This window comes from Heterocephalus glaber, unplaced genomic scaffold (assembly GCF_053883595.1).
Source record: "Heterocephalus glaber isolate CG9 unplaced genomic scaffold, H.glaber_assembly_v1.0 deba00001497, whole genome shotgun sequence".
Classification (NCBI taxonomy): Eukaryota; Metazoa; Chordata; class Mammalia; order Rodentia; family Bathyergidae; genus Heterocephalus; species Heterocephalus glaber.
Genome location: NW_028258320.1, coordinates 19627698 through 19646521, shown reverse-complemented (window position 1 = coordinate 19646521; position 18824 = coordinate 19627698). Strand labels below are relative to the sequence as shown.

At 40.2% G+C, this 18824-nt stretch overlaps 1 protein-coding gene across 2 annotated transcripts in view; it reads right to left on the bottom strand.

Annotated features, from left to right (window-relative positions):
* Dnajc12 (DnaJ heat shock protein family (Hsp40) member C12) overlaps positions 1-1893 on the bottom strand; it is a 51241-nt gene extending 49348 nt beyond the window's left edge. The window contains exon 1 of one of the 2 annotated variants that reach the window (XM_004846144.4): positions 1664-1893. In XM_004846144.4, the coding sequence (XP_004846201.1) occupies positions 1664-1741 (78 nt within the window). In that variant the 5' untranslated portion in view covers positions 1742-1893. The remainder of the gene's footprint in view (positions 1-1663) is intronic. The other variant, XM_087184806.1, reaches the window with a different exon arrangement.
* Positions 1894-18824: the final 16931 nt, after the last annotated feature.

The window sequence follows — 18824 nt, the reverse complement described above, 5'->3', positions numbered from 1 at the left end:
TCTTTTTTTTAACTTCAAGTTACCTAAAGTAATTTCCTCAGTGTGAGATTTTAATTCTTTATGTCCAATATCACATCCTATTCTCAAAACAAAACTAAATAGGGCTGGGGATGTAGCTCAGTGACATCACGCCTCCCTGGCATGCACAAGGTCCTGAGTTTGATTCTTGGTACTAGGGGGAAAAAACTAAGCATATTTTATTACTAAACTCTTGCTTTCATGAAACAAGAATAATAAATATTAAAACATTGTACTTTAAAATATTAACATTTCCCGGGAATTTAGCTCAGTGGCACCACACCTGCCTCACAAGCCCAAGATCCTGAGTTCCATCCCTGGTACCAAAAAAAAAAAAAAAATTTAACATTTTTATTTTTAATAATAAAAATAAATTATGTAATATAAAACAATTATATTTTCATAACAATTAAATAATGATGAATACATTTCATATTGATTTAACACTGTTTCAAAAATTGTAAAATAGAAATAAAACATTTAACAATAACAATAATTGTGGTGCAATATGATAAAATGAAATATTATGCAATCATTAAAATGTGTGTAAAGAATAATAGCATGAAAAAATTCTCGTTACTGTGATAATGGATAAAAAGTAGGAATCAATAAATACATATAACATCCTCCCATACATTTTCAAATATTATATATATATATATACATATATATATATGGGGAGAGAGAGAGAGAGAGAATATCACTGGAGAGCACTATACCAAAATATTTAGCGTTACCCTGGGGAGATTAGAATTAAGAAAATGATTTTTCCATAATTTAAAAAAATTCTACTACCATTTAGCTGTTTGGGGGGAACTTTAAAAGCATTACTTCTGTACAGATCCAGGGGACCACTACAGAGTTTTCCACACGTTTTGTTTCAGAAGCCACTCTTTTGGGAAGTAACTTCTTCCACACAATTTGAGATATGAACACAAAAGGATGATTGTTAGCTCATAATTTAACTGGTCACATAAAAGTACATATTTTAATAAAATATTTAGCCAGGAGTGGTGGCACACACCTGTAGTCCCAATGCTGAGGAGGCAGAGGCAGGAGAATCGCCGAGTTTGAGGCCAGCCTGGGCTGCATAGTGACTTCAAGTCCAGCCTGAACTACATAGCAAGACCTTGTCTCAAAAATAAATGAATAGGGTTGGGCATTTAGCTCAGTGGTTTTACCGCCTGCCTCATAAGTACACGGTCCCAAGTTCAATCCCCGGTACCAAAAAAATAAATTAAATAAATAAATAATAAATGAATAAATAAATATCACTTATTTACTGGAAAATATTTCATCTCAATTATAGCATGAATTATCATAATAAAGGTATAGCTGTGTATACTGTAAAACACTGCTGTCAGCAATTGCATTAAATCTTCAAATAAGTACTTTTTAGCATATTGTGAAATAGAATTTACGACCACTTGCTAGAACACACAGATAGTGTTCAATCAGAAGCTCCCGTACAGTTACCATACGACACTGAACAGGTAAAGATCCAACATACATTTAAACTTCTGACTTTCCTTGAGCCCAGAGTATTTGAAAATGACACAGGATTGGGTTTTTAGGCAATGTGACGAAACGTTCAAGGTTAATATTGTAAATGAAAACTTGGCAGAACAGCACCGTCCACTCTTACCGAAGAAAGCTCATCACAGCCCAGCAACGTGTAGTAATCTTCACTATCGTCCAACCTGTAATTCAGTATTGCATCCATTTAGATGAGTAAATTCGTTTCTTTCCTCTCAGAAACAAAAGACCCAATGAGGCCCAAATTAATAGAATAGAACCCTCTACAGATCTGAGTACAGCAGCACACTCGGAAAGGCAAGAGCCAGTCTTAGACCGGTCATAGACAGCGCCGCAGTTGTCACTGGAGACCTTTGTGAGCACCACCTCCCATTGGCCGTGCTCAGACGGGGACCGCCTCCGATTGGTCGTGCGCAGACCGGACCCAGAGCCTGAGGTAGCGGTGCCTCCCGGGGCCTGCAATTTGAGCTTGGGAAGTGGTGCGGGTGAGCCATTCATCTTAGAGTTAGAAAAGACTGCTTTTACAAACTCCCCAAGTCATCTCTCCATTTTCTATATATTTTTATTTTTTTCCTTTTTTAAGAAACAAAAACATTGGAGCCAATGCGGTATATTTTACAATTTTTTAAATAGGAATAGTGGGTATTCTTCTGAGTTTTTACAGTATTTTGTAATTTGGGAAGGCTGGAGGTGTAGTTTGGTGGCAGAAAACTGAACACCCCTCGCGGGCCCCCAATAAATGTTATTTTAAACATAAAAGTGGAAGAAAATAAACTAGTGTAGGAAGTGCTCATTAGTTTCACAACTTATCCATTCAATATGTATTTACTGAGGAGCTATTTTATGCTCACACAGTCTTGATCCTTTGGGAGGGATTGAGACTGGGTTTCACTATGTAGTTCAGGCTGGCCTTGAACCCATATGTGGCCCAGGGTGGTCTCAAACTCACTGCCATCCTCCTGCCTCAGCCTTCTGAGTGCTGAGATTTCAGATGTGCACCACCACATCTGGCCAAGTCTTGATTCTTATAGAGCTTGGCTACTTATTTTCTTTTTCTTTTCTTTTTTCTTTTCTTTTCTTTTCTTTCTCAGTGCTAGAGATCAAACTCAGGGCTTTGTGGATGGTAGGAAAGCCATAGCTCTGGGATACATCCCCATTTATTTCTTGAGACAGGGTCTCACTACATTGCCTAGGCTGGGCTCAAACTTTAGATCTTCCTGCCTCAGCTTCTCATATTGCTGGGATTACAGGCGTGCAATTGCTTTGAAAATTGGGCCCATTTTTATTTTAAATTTTAGTTTATTTTTTGAATAGGTACTACATCCACATAGTATAAAAATGTAAATGCATAAAAGAGCAAACATGGCCAGGTGTAGTAGTGCACACCTGTAATTGCAGTACTCAGGAGGCTGAGGTAGGAGGATCACTCAGAGTACGAGGCCAGCCTGGGCTACATAGGGAGTTCAAGGCCAGCCTGGGCTGCATAGAGAGACCCTGTTTCAAAAAAAAAAGTAAGCATGAAAATTAAGTGTCTCTCACTTTTGGCCTCCACCCACTGGTTCTCTTCCCTAGAGGGGTAACCCCTGTTACCAGTTTCTTTTTTGTTTTTTTGTTTTGTTTTGTTTTGTTTTGTGAAAGAGGGTCTTGCTATGTAGTCCAGACTGTCTCTGAACTCCCTATATAGCCCAGGCTGGCCTTGAACTTGTGATCCTCCTACCTCAGCCTCCCAAGGCTGAGATTACAGGAATATGCCACCATGCCACCTTGTTATCAGTTTATGTTTAAAGTTCTTCTGTGTTTACAAATACACACACATTTCTTGGACCTCCGTATAAATGGTAGCATGTTTATACAGTTATCTCGGTTCATTCTTGCTGCTATAACAAGGTATCTTAGACTGGGCAATGTAGAAATGTTTCTCATAGTTCTGAAAGCTGGGAAGTCCAAGGTGAAGACGCTGACAGGCCACTTCTGCTCGGGACTCACTCTGTGCTCTACAGATGGTGTCTTGTTGCCGGACCCTCACATGGTGGCAGCCCCTTTCCACCTCTTTTCTTCTCCCTGAGTCCTTTCTTCAAATATAGATAGAGTATATACTAGCCTGGCAGTTTCTTCTCTAAAAATTTACCTTGTGTATATAAAAGGAGTGATCAAAATATATATTGAATATTTTTCTGAAGTTTTAAACATTTATTATCATCAATCCTTCTTAAAATATTCACACACATACCCCCTTACCTCCAATACACGTATCCCATCATTCTTACCACTTCCTAAAGGAGTTCTGGAAGTCCTCTTTCATAAGTATCCTTATGAGGTGTGATTAAAAAAAAAATATGCTGAATGCTGCTGCTGAGTGTATCCAACAGAAAGGCAGGCTGTAAAAACACCACAGTATGTCCTTATCCACCTTACTCACTGGATCTGGCACCACTGAACTTCTGGTTTTTCCCAAAAGTCAAAATGACCATGAAAGGTAAATTTTTGACTGGATTCAGGATATCAAGGCAGCCATGACAGCAAAACCAAAGACACTCAGGAAAGAGGACTTCCAGCCGGGCATGGCAGTACATGCCTGTAATCCCAGCACTTGGGAAGCTGAGGCAGGAGGATCGCCACAAGTTCGAGCCCAGCCTAGGCTACATAGTGAATTCACAGACAGCCTGAACTACATAGCAAGACCCTGTCTCAAGAAAAAAAGAAAAGAAGAAAATGAAAAAAAAAAAGAGGACTTCCAGAACTCCTTCGAGAAGTGGCAAGCATGACCAGATTAGTGTGTTTGGAACAAGGGGGAGCACTTGAGAGAGATTAATGGCAATGTGCCTCTTAATGTAATAATTTTTAAAATTTAAACATTCACCGAATAATTTTTTTAATTTAAACACTCACCTCATTTTAAATCACATCTTATATACTAACTGTTGCAGTGTTGTTTGCAACAGAAAAAAAAAAACTAGAGACAACCAAAATGTCCATCTATGGAGCAGAGACAGGGGCTCGATGAATAAATTGTGACATTGTAGTAGGATGAATTACTATAAAGCCATTAAAAAGAGACTAAGATAGCTCTTTATCTGCAAGTATGGAAAGACCTCTAATGAAAGGGGGAGATTGAAAAGATTGTTATAATAGTATCTCTTTGTGTGGCTTTAAATAATATGTACATTTGTGTGACAGTGTAACCTGGGTTAGTCTTATAAAGTCAAAAATGAAATAGCAGATAAAGAAGATAGAAAGAAGCAGTGTTTTTAAGAAGAGATAAATAGCCCCACTAGTCAAGAGGGCATCTGAAAGTAGGTTGCCACAGAGACTTTGTCTGAGGCTTCTTAGACTCTCCAAGTCAAACTGAGGTCAGGCTATAGGACTAAAAGAAGCTTAAACTAGAAAAGGCCCTCTGAGGAGTCAAGGCACGTAGCAGAAGTATGTCTGCAGGTGCCTCTTGGCCTCTATTCTGAGTGGTTTATTAAAAGAACAAAGTGACAGAGAAAAATCTAGGAGCACAAGTGGTCACAGTGGCTGTCCACCACCTTGCTTGTCACATCCCTGGACTCCTGCTCATCCTGACTCCATCTTGGGCCCAGCACTTTCATAGCTGCCTGCTCCCTTCTGCCTAACTTGCCTGTCTATAATATTTGCACTTATAATTTTTTTCTGGAGAGATGTGCCCTTTTTTTAAACCAGAGATGGAACTCAGGACCTTGCATTTGCGAAGCAGGCATGGTGCCACTGAGCTAAATCCCTGGCCCAAGATATGCCTTTTAAAAGAGACAACAAGTGAGGCATAGAAAAAGAGGCCAAAGCCTGGCACAGTGGCGCATGCCTGTAATCTCAGCACTTGGGAGGCTGAGGCAGGAAGATCACAGCAAGTTCCAGGTCATCCTGACCTACATAGTGAGATACTGTCTCAAAAAACCAAAAAGACACCAGGGATTTAGCTCAGTGGTTTTGCCGCCTGCTGCGCAAGCGCAAGGACCTGAGTTCGATCCCCGGTACCAAAAAGAAAAAGAAAGAGAGAGGAAAACAGGCAACAGTGTTCTCATTTTAGGAGAAAAACTAGGTACAGAAAGGAAGTTTTTATTTTAGTTTATCCATTTCTGAACTGTTTTATATGAAATCAATGCAGTTATGCCTTTTTTTTTGTTTTCTTCTTTATGTTTTTACTATTTTTAAAAAGCAAGTATCAGCTGGGCATAGTGACACACGCCTATAAGTAAGCCCAGGAGTGAGGAGGCAGAGGCAGGAGGATTCCCGTGAGTTCAAAGAACCCAGCCTGGACTACATAGCCAAATACTTAAGAGGGAAAAAAAAGCAATCAAGCATCACCTGCTTTATTTGTGTATGCTCACTGAAGAAAACCAGTAATGTATGTCTCAAACCACACAGTAACAAAATCACACAGAGGGCCGAGGATTTAGCTCAGTGGGACTGCAAGTGCAAGGTCCTGAGTTTGATCCCTGGTACCAAAAAAAAAAAAAAATCACATAACTTTTCAATAGAGTTTAAAACTCTGAAATTCAAGATTCAGAAAGCCAGCTGGCCAAGGTTGGTATTAACAGGGCCCTAAAAGCCACCAACTCCACTCCTGTCCAGGTAGCTTCGCTCACTGAGGACTACAATTCCCATGAGGCACAGTGGGAACGGCGCTGAAGGAGTGACGACAGACGTGCAGCTACTTCCGGTTTCCAGGGCGTTTCCCCCACCCCACCCCCCGTCCGTCCCACACACCCCGCCCCCCTTCGTTCGAAGGGCTGTAGTTTTTTGAAATTCTTTCTCCGGGCAGAGGGAAAAGGAAAACAACTAAAACTCAGTTAAAAAAGAAAAAGAACTGTGCTAGGGAGAAGAGACTACAAGCCCCAGAAGCTTTGAATAAGGATGAACTGTTAACTCATAAGTGGGATTCCCCTCAGATCTGGAAATCCACTCAAACACGCCCCCTCGTGCCTCTCATTTTTCGTTCCATTCTTGCCCCAGAGTTCTGCTGCGCAAAACGGGTCAGCGCCTTTCCCTTGCTGTTCTTCCAAATCTGAGCTTCCAAAGAGCAAATTCCAAGTACCAGAAACTATCTGCAACCACTGGTCCTCATTTCCCAGGCACCACCCACCCCCACTGTAACTGCCTTTCCCAGGCTGGGATCCTAGACCAGCTGTCCGCTCTGACACTAAGGCTGGATTTGACACAACACCAGCTCTCAAGGCCAGCGCCTCAGAATCGACTGATCATCTCCATTTTAAGACCCAGTAGAACGAAAACGGAGCCTGGCAGGACCTGAACCGCCCCGTTTCCCACCCTCCATTTCCGGGGATTGGTTTGTTTGTTTTTATTGAGAGAGGGTCTCCCTATGTAGTTCAGGCAGGTCTTGAACTCACTATATATAGCCCAGGCTGACCTAGAAATCGCTGTGATCCTCCTGCCTCGGCCTCCCAAGTACTGAGTTTACAGGGTTGCACCACCGCGCCCTGCTGTCTCACCCTCCGTTTTTAAAATAGGGAATCAGGGCCAGGGATTTAGCTCAGTGGTTTCGCCGCCTGCTGCGCAAGCGCAAGGACCTGAGTTTGATCCCCGGTACCCAAAAAAACAAAAAAAAACAGGGAATCAAATTCCTGGCTGCTGAAGCAGAACAACGTCCTGACCCAAGAACAGTGTGTTTCTAAAGGAGTCCTACTAAGTGAGACACTAAAAAGGATTTAGAAATGACTCTGCAAAGGCTACTGAAATATTTTGAAGTTTGATCTGGTGTGATGACAAATGCGATTAATTCTGTTAATAATAGAGTGCAGGATGTTAATTATGGGGTTGTTCATAGTGGATGGGGAGACAGGGTGTATGGGAACTCTGCTTCCCACTCAATTATGCTGTGAACCTGAACTGCTGTAAGAGTAAAGTTCGGAGGGAGGGGATTGTTTTGTGTTGTGTGTGCGCTGTACTGGGGACCAAACTCACACATTCTAGGCACAGTGCAATACCCCTGAGCTATAACCCCAATCCCAGGTTTATTAATTTTTAAAGAATAGTAAAAATATAAAGTATAATGAACATCTTTAAGGAGACAAAATTACAACAAATTTGAAGATATTCCTTGGCTTTTATTTGCAATTCTAGAACTAAGCAACAATTCATTCTATTTTATAGCCCAGCTCTGTCCCAGTGAGCTAAACTGGAGGTGGGCTTTATAGGCATGAAAGGGCTGAGGGAAGCAGAAACAACAGGAAGCAGACCGGTGGTTTTCATGCTGGCTAAAACCGGCCTGTTTGGGGATTTGATCGTTCTCTGTCTCTCTTTCTCTCCGAAAGTGAGATAAATTTACTTTTGACTTAGTAAAGTGGAACTTCAACATTAGTAACTCCATTTTGGTTTGGTCTGTTGGGCCTAGCACAAGATCTCCATCCAAATCAATGACCTCCTATGAATTTTAAAATATAATTATTGAGCACTAGGAAGGAAGCTCCCCGCCTCCATCCCAGGCTCCTAGGGAAGTGAAGCTCAGCCAGTCCCAGCACCTGGAAGGAAGCTCCCCCGCTGCCATCCCAAGCTCCTAGGGCAGAGAAGGCCAGCCGCGTGGGTGCCAGAAGCACCACCCCCCCAGGCCGTGGAAATGAGAAGACACATAAACAAGCCACAAAAACAGACTTCCAGATCACCTACAGCAACCCCAAAGGGAAACAAGATGGAACACTCTGATACTCAACCACCTGGACTCTCTGAACTGGCAACAAAAGAAGATCTGGGAAAAATGAAATCAGAAATAATTACTCAGATAACAGCAAAGATTGTGCTCATGGTGCAAGACATGATTAATAAATCTAGAGAGGACATAGATTAAAAAAATAGAGGATCTGAGGAACATGATGGAATCCCAACATTGGAAACAAATGGAATCCATAAAACAGATACAAAGAGATTTCCAAGAGATTAAAAACTCCATCGAAAGTCTGCGCAGCAGAATGAACCAATGTGAGGGTAGAATTTCACCTATAGAAGATAAGATTGCAATTAGTGAGGAGGAAAAGAAAAATTGCTTTAAAATTGTAAGGGAACATGAGAAATCAATCCAGCAGCCGCTAGACGATGCAAAGAATAACAACATAAGACTGATTGGAGTCAATAAAGAAAGAGGAGAGAGTGCAGATGACATAAAAAACACTCTTCACAGAAGTGATGGCAGAAAACTTCCCAAGGAGGGGAAAAGAACTTGACATACAGATAAGTGAGGCATAGAGGACTCCAGCTAACCTTAATCAAAAAAAATCTACACATAGGCATATAATAGTTAGGATTCCAGAAATCCAACAGAAGAATAAAATTCTACAAGCAGTGAGAGAAAAGAAACAAATCACATACAAAGGAAAGCCCATCAGAATCACAGCAGACTTCTCAATGCAAACCCTCAAGGCAAGAAGAGCTTGGAGTGATGTATTTCAAGCCCTAAAGGAAAACTGCCTCCAACCCAGATTGATGCACCCTGCAAAACTATCTTTCAAAATGGATGGAGAAATAAGATACTTTCATGATAAAGAGCACCTCAGGAACTTCATGAATACCAAACAGGCACTCCAAAAAATTTTAGACAATACCCTAGGGAAAGACAATGAGGATCACAACCCCAGGAAACCCAGCAGAATGAATCCACTGGGCGTGACAAATTAAACACAAAGGGGGAGAATCCAACAAAAAGAAAAAGTCATGACAAGGCTTTTAAAACTTTTGACTTCATCTCCCTAATGAGTGTATAATTCAATCTTGTTATTGTACTGATTAGTATTTTTCTGATTCTAGAGTTCCACACCATTCCTTGTGCTATACATCATCTTCTTATGTCTACATTTTAATTGGGTTGTCTATTAATGAGCTCTAAGAATTCTTTATATATTCTGCTCAAAGGTTATATGCATTATAAATATGGTCTGTTTAAGGACTACTTTTCATTTTAATGTCATTTAAAGTTCTAAATTTTGATGGAATCTCATTTATCAATTCTTTTTCTTTTATACATCATGTTTTTTGTATCCTAGGTAGTTCTTGCCTACCCTGAATTCATAAATATTTTCCCTTATAATTTCTTCTTAAAGTTTTATACTTTTAGGCTTTCTTATTTAGGTTCATAGATCCCTTCAAGTTATTTTCATGTGTGGAAAAAAAGGTTGAGGTTAATTTTTTAAGTACAGATACCAGGTGTTCTAGGGCCGTTTGCTGAAGACACTATCTCTTCCTCGGCTCTTGAATTGAGTTTATATTCTATAAAATGCTAATGTTAAATAATCTTTCAAAACTCAGTGGACCATATATGTGTGGTTCTATTTCTAGATTCTCTGTTTTATTCAAATGATCTATATGTCTTTCCTTACACCAACACTGCCTTGATTACTGTAGCTTTAGAAGAAGTCTTAAAATTGGGTGCTAAACGTCTTCCAACACTGTTTTTGGTTTTGTTTTTGTTTTTGTTTTTGGCTTTTCTGGGTCCTTTGTACTCCTACATAACTTTTAAATTTCAATATCCAGTTATTCATTTATACCAAGTATACACAGACCTGAATTTTTATATATACCTTGTGTTTTCTAATCCTGCTAAATTCAAATACAAGTTCTAGGGGCTCCTAGAGATTTCTTAGTATTTTCTCTGTAGATGATCATTTCATCTACATATAAAGATTTTGCTTCTGCCATGCCAATCCTATCCTAGTTGTGTCATTTTATTGCCAGACTATTTTGGTTTAGACCTATGTTTCAAAGTCTAATGGACAGATGAAGAGTAGGCATATATGCCCTTGTTCCCCACTTTAGGGAGAAAGCATTGTATCGTCTCCATTCATAGAAGGAGTTTTTGTTGGAAGTATGGAGTACATGTCTTTGATCTGTTGAGAAGGTTCTGTTCTACTTCTAGTCTCCTGATAGCTTTTACCATGAACAGCTGTAGAATTTAGTCCAATACTCTTTCTCCAACTAGTGACAGGATCATATGGCTTTTTCCTTTCCTCTGTTAAAATGATGACTTTTGGGGGTGGATCTTCCAATGCTGAACCAACACTGCCATCCCTATAATAAAACCACTTTCTACATACTTCCAGATCTGACTTCTAAGAGTTTGTTTTGTTAAACAAATTTCTATCTATGTTCATACTTTTTTCTTCTATTATCTTGATCCAGTTTTAGGATTAGCACAATGTTGAGTTCCTAAAATGAGGGGAGAAGTGTTCCTTCTTTTTTCTGCTTTAAATGTTTGATATAATTTATCAGTTAAAATGTTTATGAGCCTACTGTTGTCATATAGGTAGGTTTTCAAGCTAGGAATATACTTTCTTTAATAGGTGTTATTCAAATTTTATATTTCCTCCAGAGTTAGTTTCATTAATTTGTCTTCTAAGTTACTTCTTAGAAGTTGTCAAATTTATTTCAAAAAAGATTTTTGTAATATGCTTTCTATATCCTTTTAAATTCTGTAAAATCTGTGGTAATGTCTCCTAGATCTTAATATTGTAATTTTAAAAATGTATAACTGATATTGTGTAACAGGAAGGAAAGGTGTAAAAGAGCAGGGGAATTGGGAGGGGTAGGGGAAGGGAAAAAAGGGAAAGGAAAAAATATGAGAAGAGGAAAAAAATGTAAACAAGGTCTTTGCAAATAGGGAAGGGTGGAGGGGGTGAAGGGAGGGCAAGGGAAGAGGAAAACAAATAAGAACCAAGAGACTCATGCAATGGTACAAGATCCCAATGATGAATGTAACTGTATTTTATACCTAAAATGTACCAATAAAGTTAATGGGGGAAAAAAATAAAATAAAATATAATTATTGAGGGCTGGGGATTTAGCTCAGTGGTTCCGCCGCCTGCCTTGCAAGTGCAAGGACCTGAGTTTGATCCCTGGTACCTCCCCCCCAAAAAAAGCAGTGATGGAAATGTAATTATTGAGAGCCAATACAGGTGGTGCATACCTGTAATTCTAGTACTCAGAAAGGCTGTGGCAAGAAGATCACAAGTCCAAGCCCAGCCTGGACAGTGTGGCAATGGAGCAAGACCCTGCCTCAAAATAAAAACTTTAAGAAGGGCTGCAGTTTTAGCTCAGTTCAAAAACCAGTACCACACCCGGGCATGGTGGCACACACCTGTTATCCCAGCACTTGGGAGGCAGAGGCAGGAGGATCACCCTGAGTTTGAGGCCAGTCTGGGCTACATAGTGAGTTCAGGGCCAGCCTGAACTACAAAGCCAGACACTGTCTCAAAAAACCAGAACCAGGGCCGGGGATTTAGCTCAGTATTTCCAGTGCCTGCCTTGCAAGCTCAAGGTCCAGAGTTCGATCCCCGGTACAAAAAAGAAAAAAAGAAAAAAAACCCAAGCCAAACAAAACAAAACAAAAACCAATACCATAAAAAAAAGTTGGCTTATTATGTATCAGTGGTAGAGCTAGGATTTAAACCCTACAATGTCTGACTCTGAAACCCATGTTAAAGAAGATGTACAGAGCACTATATCAAGTTATTTGGCCAGAATTTTGGCACAGGAGAAAATGTACCAGAACAGGTATCAAGAGAGCTGATTCTAGTATCAGCTCTCTACTGATTCCTTGCTGAGCCATGCTTCCTTGGACTGGGAAGGATATTGGATGAGAGGAGCGATTCTCAAACTTTAAAGTGCCCATAAATCATGAGATTTGGTTAAGATGCAACTTTTGGTTGGGGATGTAGTTCAGTGGTAGAGTACTTGCCTGGCATGTGCAAGGCCCTGGGTTTGATCCCCCTACACACAAAAAAAATGCAACTTCAGATGTCTGAGTGAGGTCTAAGATTCTGCATTTCTAACAAACATCCAAGTGAGGTCCCTGCTGACCCCAGGGACCATAGTTGAAAAAGCAAAGGTTAGAACTATCTCTCAGAGCCTTTCATTCTCTTAACGTTCACACATTCTTCCCTCTTAACCTAAAACTTTTGCTCTTATCCCACCATTGCTGCCATTTGCTGAAGCAGTTCTGATGTCTTATTTCATTGTGTTGTCATGGCTGCCTCACTGCCCTGAATTGATTCAAAACATTTATCTTTGATGGTCATCTTGACTTTGGAAAAGAGGCAGATCCAGTAAATAAGGTGGATGAGGACACACTGTAGTGTTTTGTTTTGTTGTTGTTGTTGTTGTTGTTTTCCAGTAACAGTGATCAAACTCAGGACCTTGCACTTGCCAGGCAGGTGCCAGCACCACTGAGCTAAATCCCTGGTCCCACACTGTAACGTTTTTACGGTCTGCCTGCCTTTCCATTGGATGGCATTCAACAGCAGCATTCACCGTATTTTTCATCATATCTTGTAAAGAGGCTCATAAAAGAGCATGTCCAGAACTGCTTCAGAAAGTGGCAAGAACAATGGTATAAGTGTGTTTGAAGTGAGGGGGAGTATGGAGTAATAACAATGTGTTTTTTATTGTAATAAACTTTTAAAATTTAAATATTCACCCTATATTATTCTTACCCCATGTATGCCAATGCCAGGACATTTCTGCATTCCAATTAAAAGAGAATATCAGGGCCCAGGATTAAGTTCAGTGGTTCCGCTGCTGGCCCCATAACCCCAAGGACCCGAGTTTGATCCCCTGTACCAAAAAAATAAAATAAAAATAAATAAAAAAGAATATCATCATGCATGGGCAGGGGTGTTTTTATTTTTTTTGTTTTTATTTTTTTTGGCACCGGGGATTGAACTTGGGTCCTTGCGCTTGCGCAGCAGGCGGCAAAACCACTGAGCTAAATCCCCAGCAATATTTTTAAAGCTCCCCTCAGTGATCCTAATGTGCAGCAAGGTGTCACCTAGATCTAGGATGTTAACATGATAGGAAATGGTCAAGGAATAAAATCAAGACATCTATGGCCTAGGCTTCACCTTCAGTAGTAAATTTAAAGAATCCATGTGATTCACTGATAATTCACAGATACTGCATGATTCTGTGAAACCCCAACCTTGCCAAATATCTTTCAAAAGGAAGTAAAATATAAATTTAGAGTAACATTCATAGCACACCGGTGGCTCAGCCGAAGCTGCTTGAGAACATGGTGTGTGCTAGGGAAATTGTTTTTTGGTTTGGCTTTTTTTTTTTGGTACCAGGGATTGAACTCCAGACCTTGCGCTTGCAAGGCAGGTGGCAGCACCGAGCTAAATCCCCAGCCCCATGTGTTGGGGAAGTATTAAAGGAGTTTCTGTTAGTGGTTCTTCTCATAAGTAACTTGAATACTTTTTTTCTTTTCTTTTCTTTTTCCGGCATGGGCATCAAACTCAGGACCTTGCATTTGCCACTGAGCTAAATCCCTGGCAGGAACTTGAATATTTGAATCACAATTGAAAAGACAAGACTAAACTTTGGCCCACAAGTTAAATCAGGTAACCCAAACCATATTCCTTAAAAAAACAAAAATAAAAAAACTGTAAATTTGTTGCCAATAGTCGTACTTTGGTTTACAAACTTAATTTTTTCCACGATTCTGGTCACAAATGGAATTGGTCATGAACTAAATCAAATGTCCTCATAAGGTCAGCATTGAACCTAACCATTGAATTTGACTTGGTTCTTGACCAGTTCAGTTTGTGACCAGAATCGTGGAAAGAATTAAGCTTATGAAGGCTGGCACAGTGCTCCACTCCTGTAATTCCAGCACTCAGAAGGCTGAGGCAGAAGGATCGCCTCCAGTTGGAGGTCAGTCTGGGCTACAGAGCAGTAGCTCCTATCTTCCAGGAGTAGCTTGAGGACTGCAGGATAAGAGGAGTCAGTGTGGTCACTGGTGCACTACAACAGCTCCTGAAACGTCAGGAGTGCTGAGGAGCGTGGTCAGGAGGAGACAGAGCGAGTGGATGTAGAATCTCTGCAGAAGGGGTGAGCTGACTAAGGAGGGAGCAAGAGGTAGCTCTGGGCAGGGAGAAGAGCCAAGGCTCAGAAGAGATGGTGACCAAGGCCTGGGTATTTAAGCCAGATGGTCATACTGGGGAGTTTTCATCTCTTTTTATCTGGGGAGTTTTCTTGATGTTTACATTTTTAAGACTAAAGACACGCGCCTGCCTGACAAGCACTAGGTCCTGAGTTAGATCCCTGGTATCGAAAAAAAAATGTTAAGACTAAAGACTTTGCTGGCGCCTCTTTCATTACTGATGGTGATATTTGGGATTTTTCCCCATCCACCATATAGCAAGGATAACATGCATTCAAGAATTTAAACTTCTTCTACCTAGTATTTCAGGGTTCTGTGAAGGATGCTTTTGGAGGTGCTGGGATTGAATCGAGGACTTCAGGCATGCTAAGCACAACCTCTACCACCAAGCCACATCCCCATTTCCTATTAAAAGTAGTATTTTAGTTCTCTCTTTACTGTGCTGGGTGGGCTTGGACATAATCACCAGGACTACCCCCATAGTCACCACTAGAGGGACTAAAACCAAAGGAATCAATAATCTTCCAGGTCCCGTACTGTATTTACTTTCCTTGATGCCTACTCAACCCTGCATTAAATTTATTTTTTCTTTGAAGCATATTTCTTATTTTGTACATTTTAAACAATTCTTTAAAATGTCAACCCTAGGGCCCGGGGATTTAGCTCAGTGGTTCCGGCACCTGCCTCGCAAGTGCAAGGTCCAGAGTTCGATCCCTAGTACCAAAAAAAAAAAAAAAAAAATCCAACCCTTAGGGCCGGGAATTTAGCTCAATGGCACTGCTCCTTGTCTCACAAGCTCAAGGTCCTCAGTCCGATTCCCAGTGCAAAAAAAAAAAATCCAGCCCTTGCCAGGCATGATGGCGCATGCTTGTTATCCCAGCATTCAGGAGGCTGAGACAGGAGGACTACCATGAGTTTGAGGCCAGCCTGGGTTATATAGTGAGTGCAAGGCCAGCCTGAGCTACATAGTGAGACCCTGTCTCAAAAATAAATAAATAAAACAAGAAAATTTTTTAATTTAAAAATCCAATCCCTACTTAAAGTCAGGAAATCCAAGAGTCCTACTGATTCTCATCTCCAATTCTTCCAGTGGCAATACATATACAAACATATTTATTCTTTTACTTAAACCCATGATTTGTTCCCTAGCTTCCACTTTTACTTCATCTCCTCCTGCCCTCTGTCTGCTCTGCAAATTATATCCTGGATCTTCCAACTTCCCACACTTATTCCAGCCTCAGGACCTTTGCACTCACTACAGAGTCTTCCTGGACCATTCTTCTCCCAGGCCTTCTGCACTCAAGTCTCTCTTCCTCTTCCACCCTGTCTCATTCACACTCACTGTGTTTGAAATCACCTTATATTCTTGTTTATGTAGTCACATAGTGGCATATACCTGTAGCCCCAGCTCTGAGGAGGCTGAGGCAGGAGGATATTACAAGTTCAAGTCCAGCCTGGCCTACATTATCTTTATCTCAAAAGACAAACAAGCAAAGACAAAATAAAATGTAACCTTCACAAGAACAGAAGCATTGGCTGCCTTGTTTACTTCCGTAACTCTAGTGTCCAGAACACAAATGAGGAACTCAAAAGTATTTGTCAATTGGAAAAGTGAATAAAGGAATGCTGCATAACCTACTCAGCAACTGGTTTTTTTTCACTTAATATATCTTATACAAATTGTATTTATTATATGTGGATAAACTTCATCGCTTTATTCAAAGTCAATATTTAATTTAAATTTCTTTATATTAAATGTTCACAAAGCTCAAAAGCAAAACAATATAAAAGATATTCAATGAAAAATCTCATGTCTGCTTCTATCTCTCATTACCTAGTTCCCACTTAACCAGGTAACCATTTATATTACTGTAGTTTGTTATCTGTCCTTTACACAAATACATAGATTCTTATTCTTATAGTAGCATATTATAGTTTTGTTTTCTAGGGTTTTTTTGAGAGAAGGACTCACCATATAGTTCAGGCTGGCCTTGAACTCACTATGTAGCTCAGGCTGGTCTCAAACTCACAGCGATCCTCCTGCCTCAGCCTCCGAGTGTTGAGATTACAGGCATGCACCATCATGCCTGGCCAATAGCAGCATATTATGTATACTCTTCTGAAACTTCATTATTTTAACAGATGCATAGTGTTCATAATGTATGTGGGTTTAAAATTTATTGTACTTAATTCTCTACTGATGGATTTGAATTTTCAGTTCTTAACAGTGCTGAAATAATTACTTTCATTCATGATAAATGTACAGTAGGATAATATCCTAAAAGTAGAAAAAACAGAGCAAAGTAGAGAAAAAATTAAAAGGAAAAATGAAAAATATCCCAAACCCCAAAGAACCAATTAAAAAAAAAAAAAAGAAAAAGAAATGAGTCCTCCAAAATTCCTCTGTGTTTTTGAATAAGTGGTTTCTTTCCAGGGTCAAAAGTCTTAGAATCCAGCAGATATAGGGGACTGAGTCATTGCTAAAACCAATTTTGTTTCCACACTCACATTTTTATATGTGATTACTGGATCCTGCCCTCCCTTTCACACTGGATGGTTGGTCAATGGTGACCATCCTATAGCTGCAGTCACTCAGCAACTCCCACTTTCTGTGTCTTGTGCACCCCAAGTCATGGTTTTCTCTGCCTACCTTTATGGCCTGAGGGTTTGTGAGGTGTCCCTGCCCAGCTCCAGAGACCACTCCGTCCATACACCCCAGGCCAGGGCAACTGTACCGGCCAAGCCTTATCCTTGCTTGCATTAGAAGGTACGGAAAGCAAACAGACCATTAAGTTCTGTGCGGATGTAGGCAGCAGATGGGGAAAAGAGGTGAAGCAGTCTGCTGGATTTAATGCCAGCATTTCAGACCCAGTCTCCTTAGAAGTCACACACATCTGGCCTAGCTCCTCACTGTGGAGGGGAATTTGGGTGTTTTCTTTTGAGATGTGCCTTCTTTATCTATTAATCATCGATGGATATTTGTGTTGTTTCCATCATATGGTTGTGTTTTTGCTCTGTTTTGGTTTTTTTTGAGACAGAGACTCACTATGGAGTTCAGGATGGTCTTGAACCCTGTGTAGCTTGGGCTGTCCTCGAACTTGAAGCAAACTTCCTTCCTCAGCCTCCAGAGTGCTGGAATTATAGGCATGTGCCACCATGCCCAGCTTCCACTACATGTTTTGGGGATTTTTGGTTTGTTTTTCCACTATGTTTTTTTTGTGTGTGGTTTTTTTGTGTGTGTGTGTGGTACCAGGGATAGAACTCAGGACCTTGTGCTTGTGAGGCGGGCACAATACCACTGAGCTAAATCCCCAGCCCATATTTTTTTCTTGAGACAGGGTCTTGCTATATAGTTCAGGCTGACATTGAACTGACTAGATAGCCCAGGTTGGCCTTAAACTCACAGTGATCCTCCTGCCTCAGCCTCCCAAGGGCTAGGATTAGAGGTGTGCCACCACACCTGGCTAACACTAGATTTTAGAACAGGTGAAGACTTTAGAGATTATACTGAGCAAACATAGTGTCCAGAATTACTATGAAAAGCTGGGAGTGGTAGTGCATACTTATAATTCCAATACTCTAGTAGGCTGAAGCAAGAGGACCTTGAGCAATTTAGCAATCTATTTTGTCTCAAAATAAGACTAGGTATGTGACTCAGTGTGAAGGTCCTGGGTTCAATTCCTAGTACTCCCACAAAAAAGACACAACAAAGCCAATATACCTAAAAGTGTAACTTGATTTAGTATAATTGTCTTGTTTTATATATTTTTTGCCAGTTAGTCTGGCTGTTAATGTGTGTTTATGATAATTAACTTGATAAAAACTTATAAAATAAATTAATTAATCTGATACTCACTAAAAAAAGGGAAAACAAAAAACAAGGGTGTCCCAAAAGAATTAAAAGAATCATACCACAGAGAATGTGTACCCATGTTTATAGCGGCACAGTTTATAATAGCTAAAGCTTGGAAACAGCCCAAGTGCCCATCAACTGGAAACTGGATAAAGAAGATGTGGATTTTTAAAAAATGGAGTACTACTCAGCCATAAAGAACAAGAAACTAGAGTCATTTATAGCTAAATGGATGCATATTGAGGCCAATACTCTTAAGTGAAATAAGACACACGTGTAAATACCAAATAGTTTCTCTAGAGTGAGAAGCTAAGAGTGTAAATAAGGATTAAAAGGATTAATAACAAACAATTGATACTTTGAAATAGGAAAAGGTCTAAAGGGGTAGGGGTGGTGGGAGGAGATGGGGAAAGGGAAGAATGGAAAGGAAAAATTATGAGAAAAGAAAAAAAAAAAAGGAAACAAAGTATGTAAACAGGGAAGGGTGGAGGGGGTGAAGGGTGCACAGGTAATGGGGAGAAA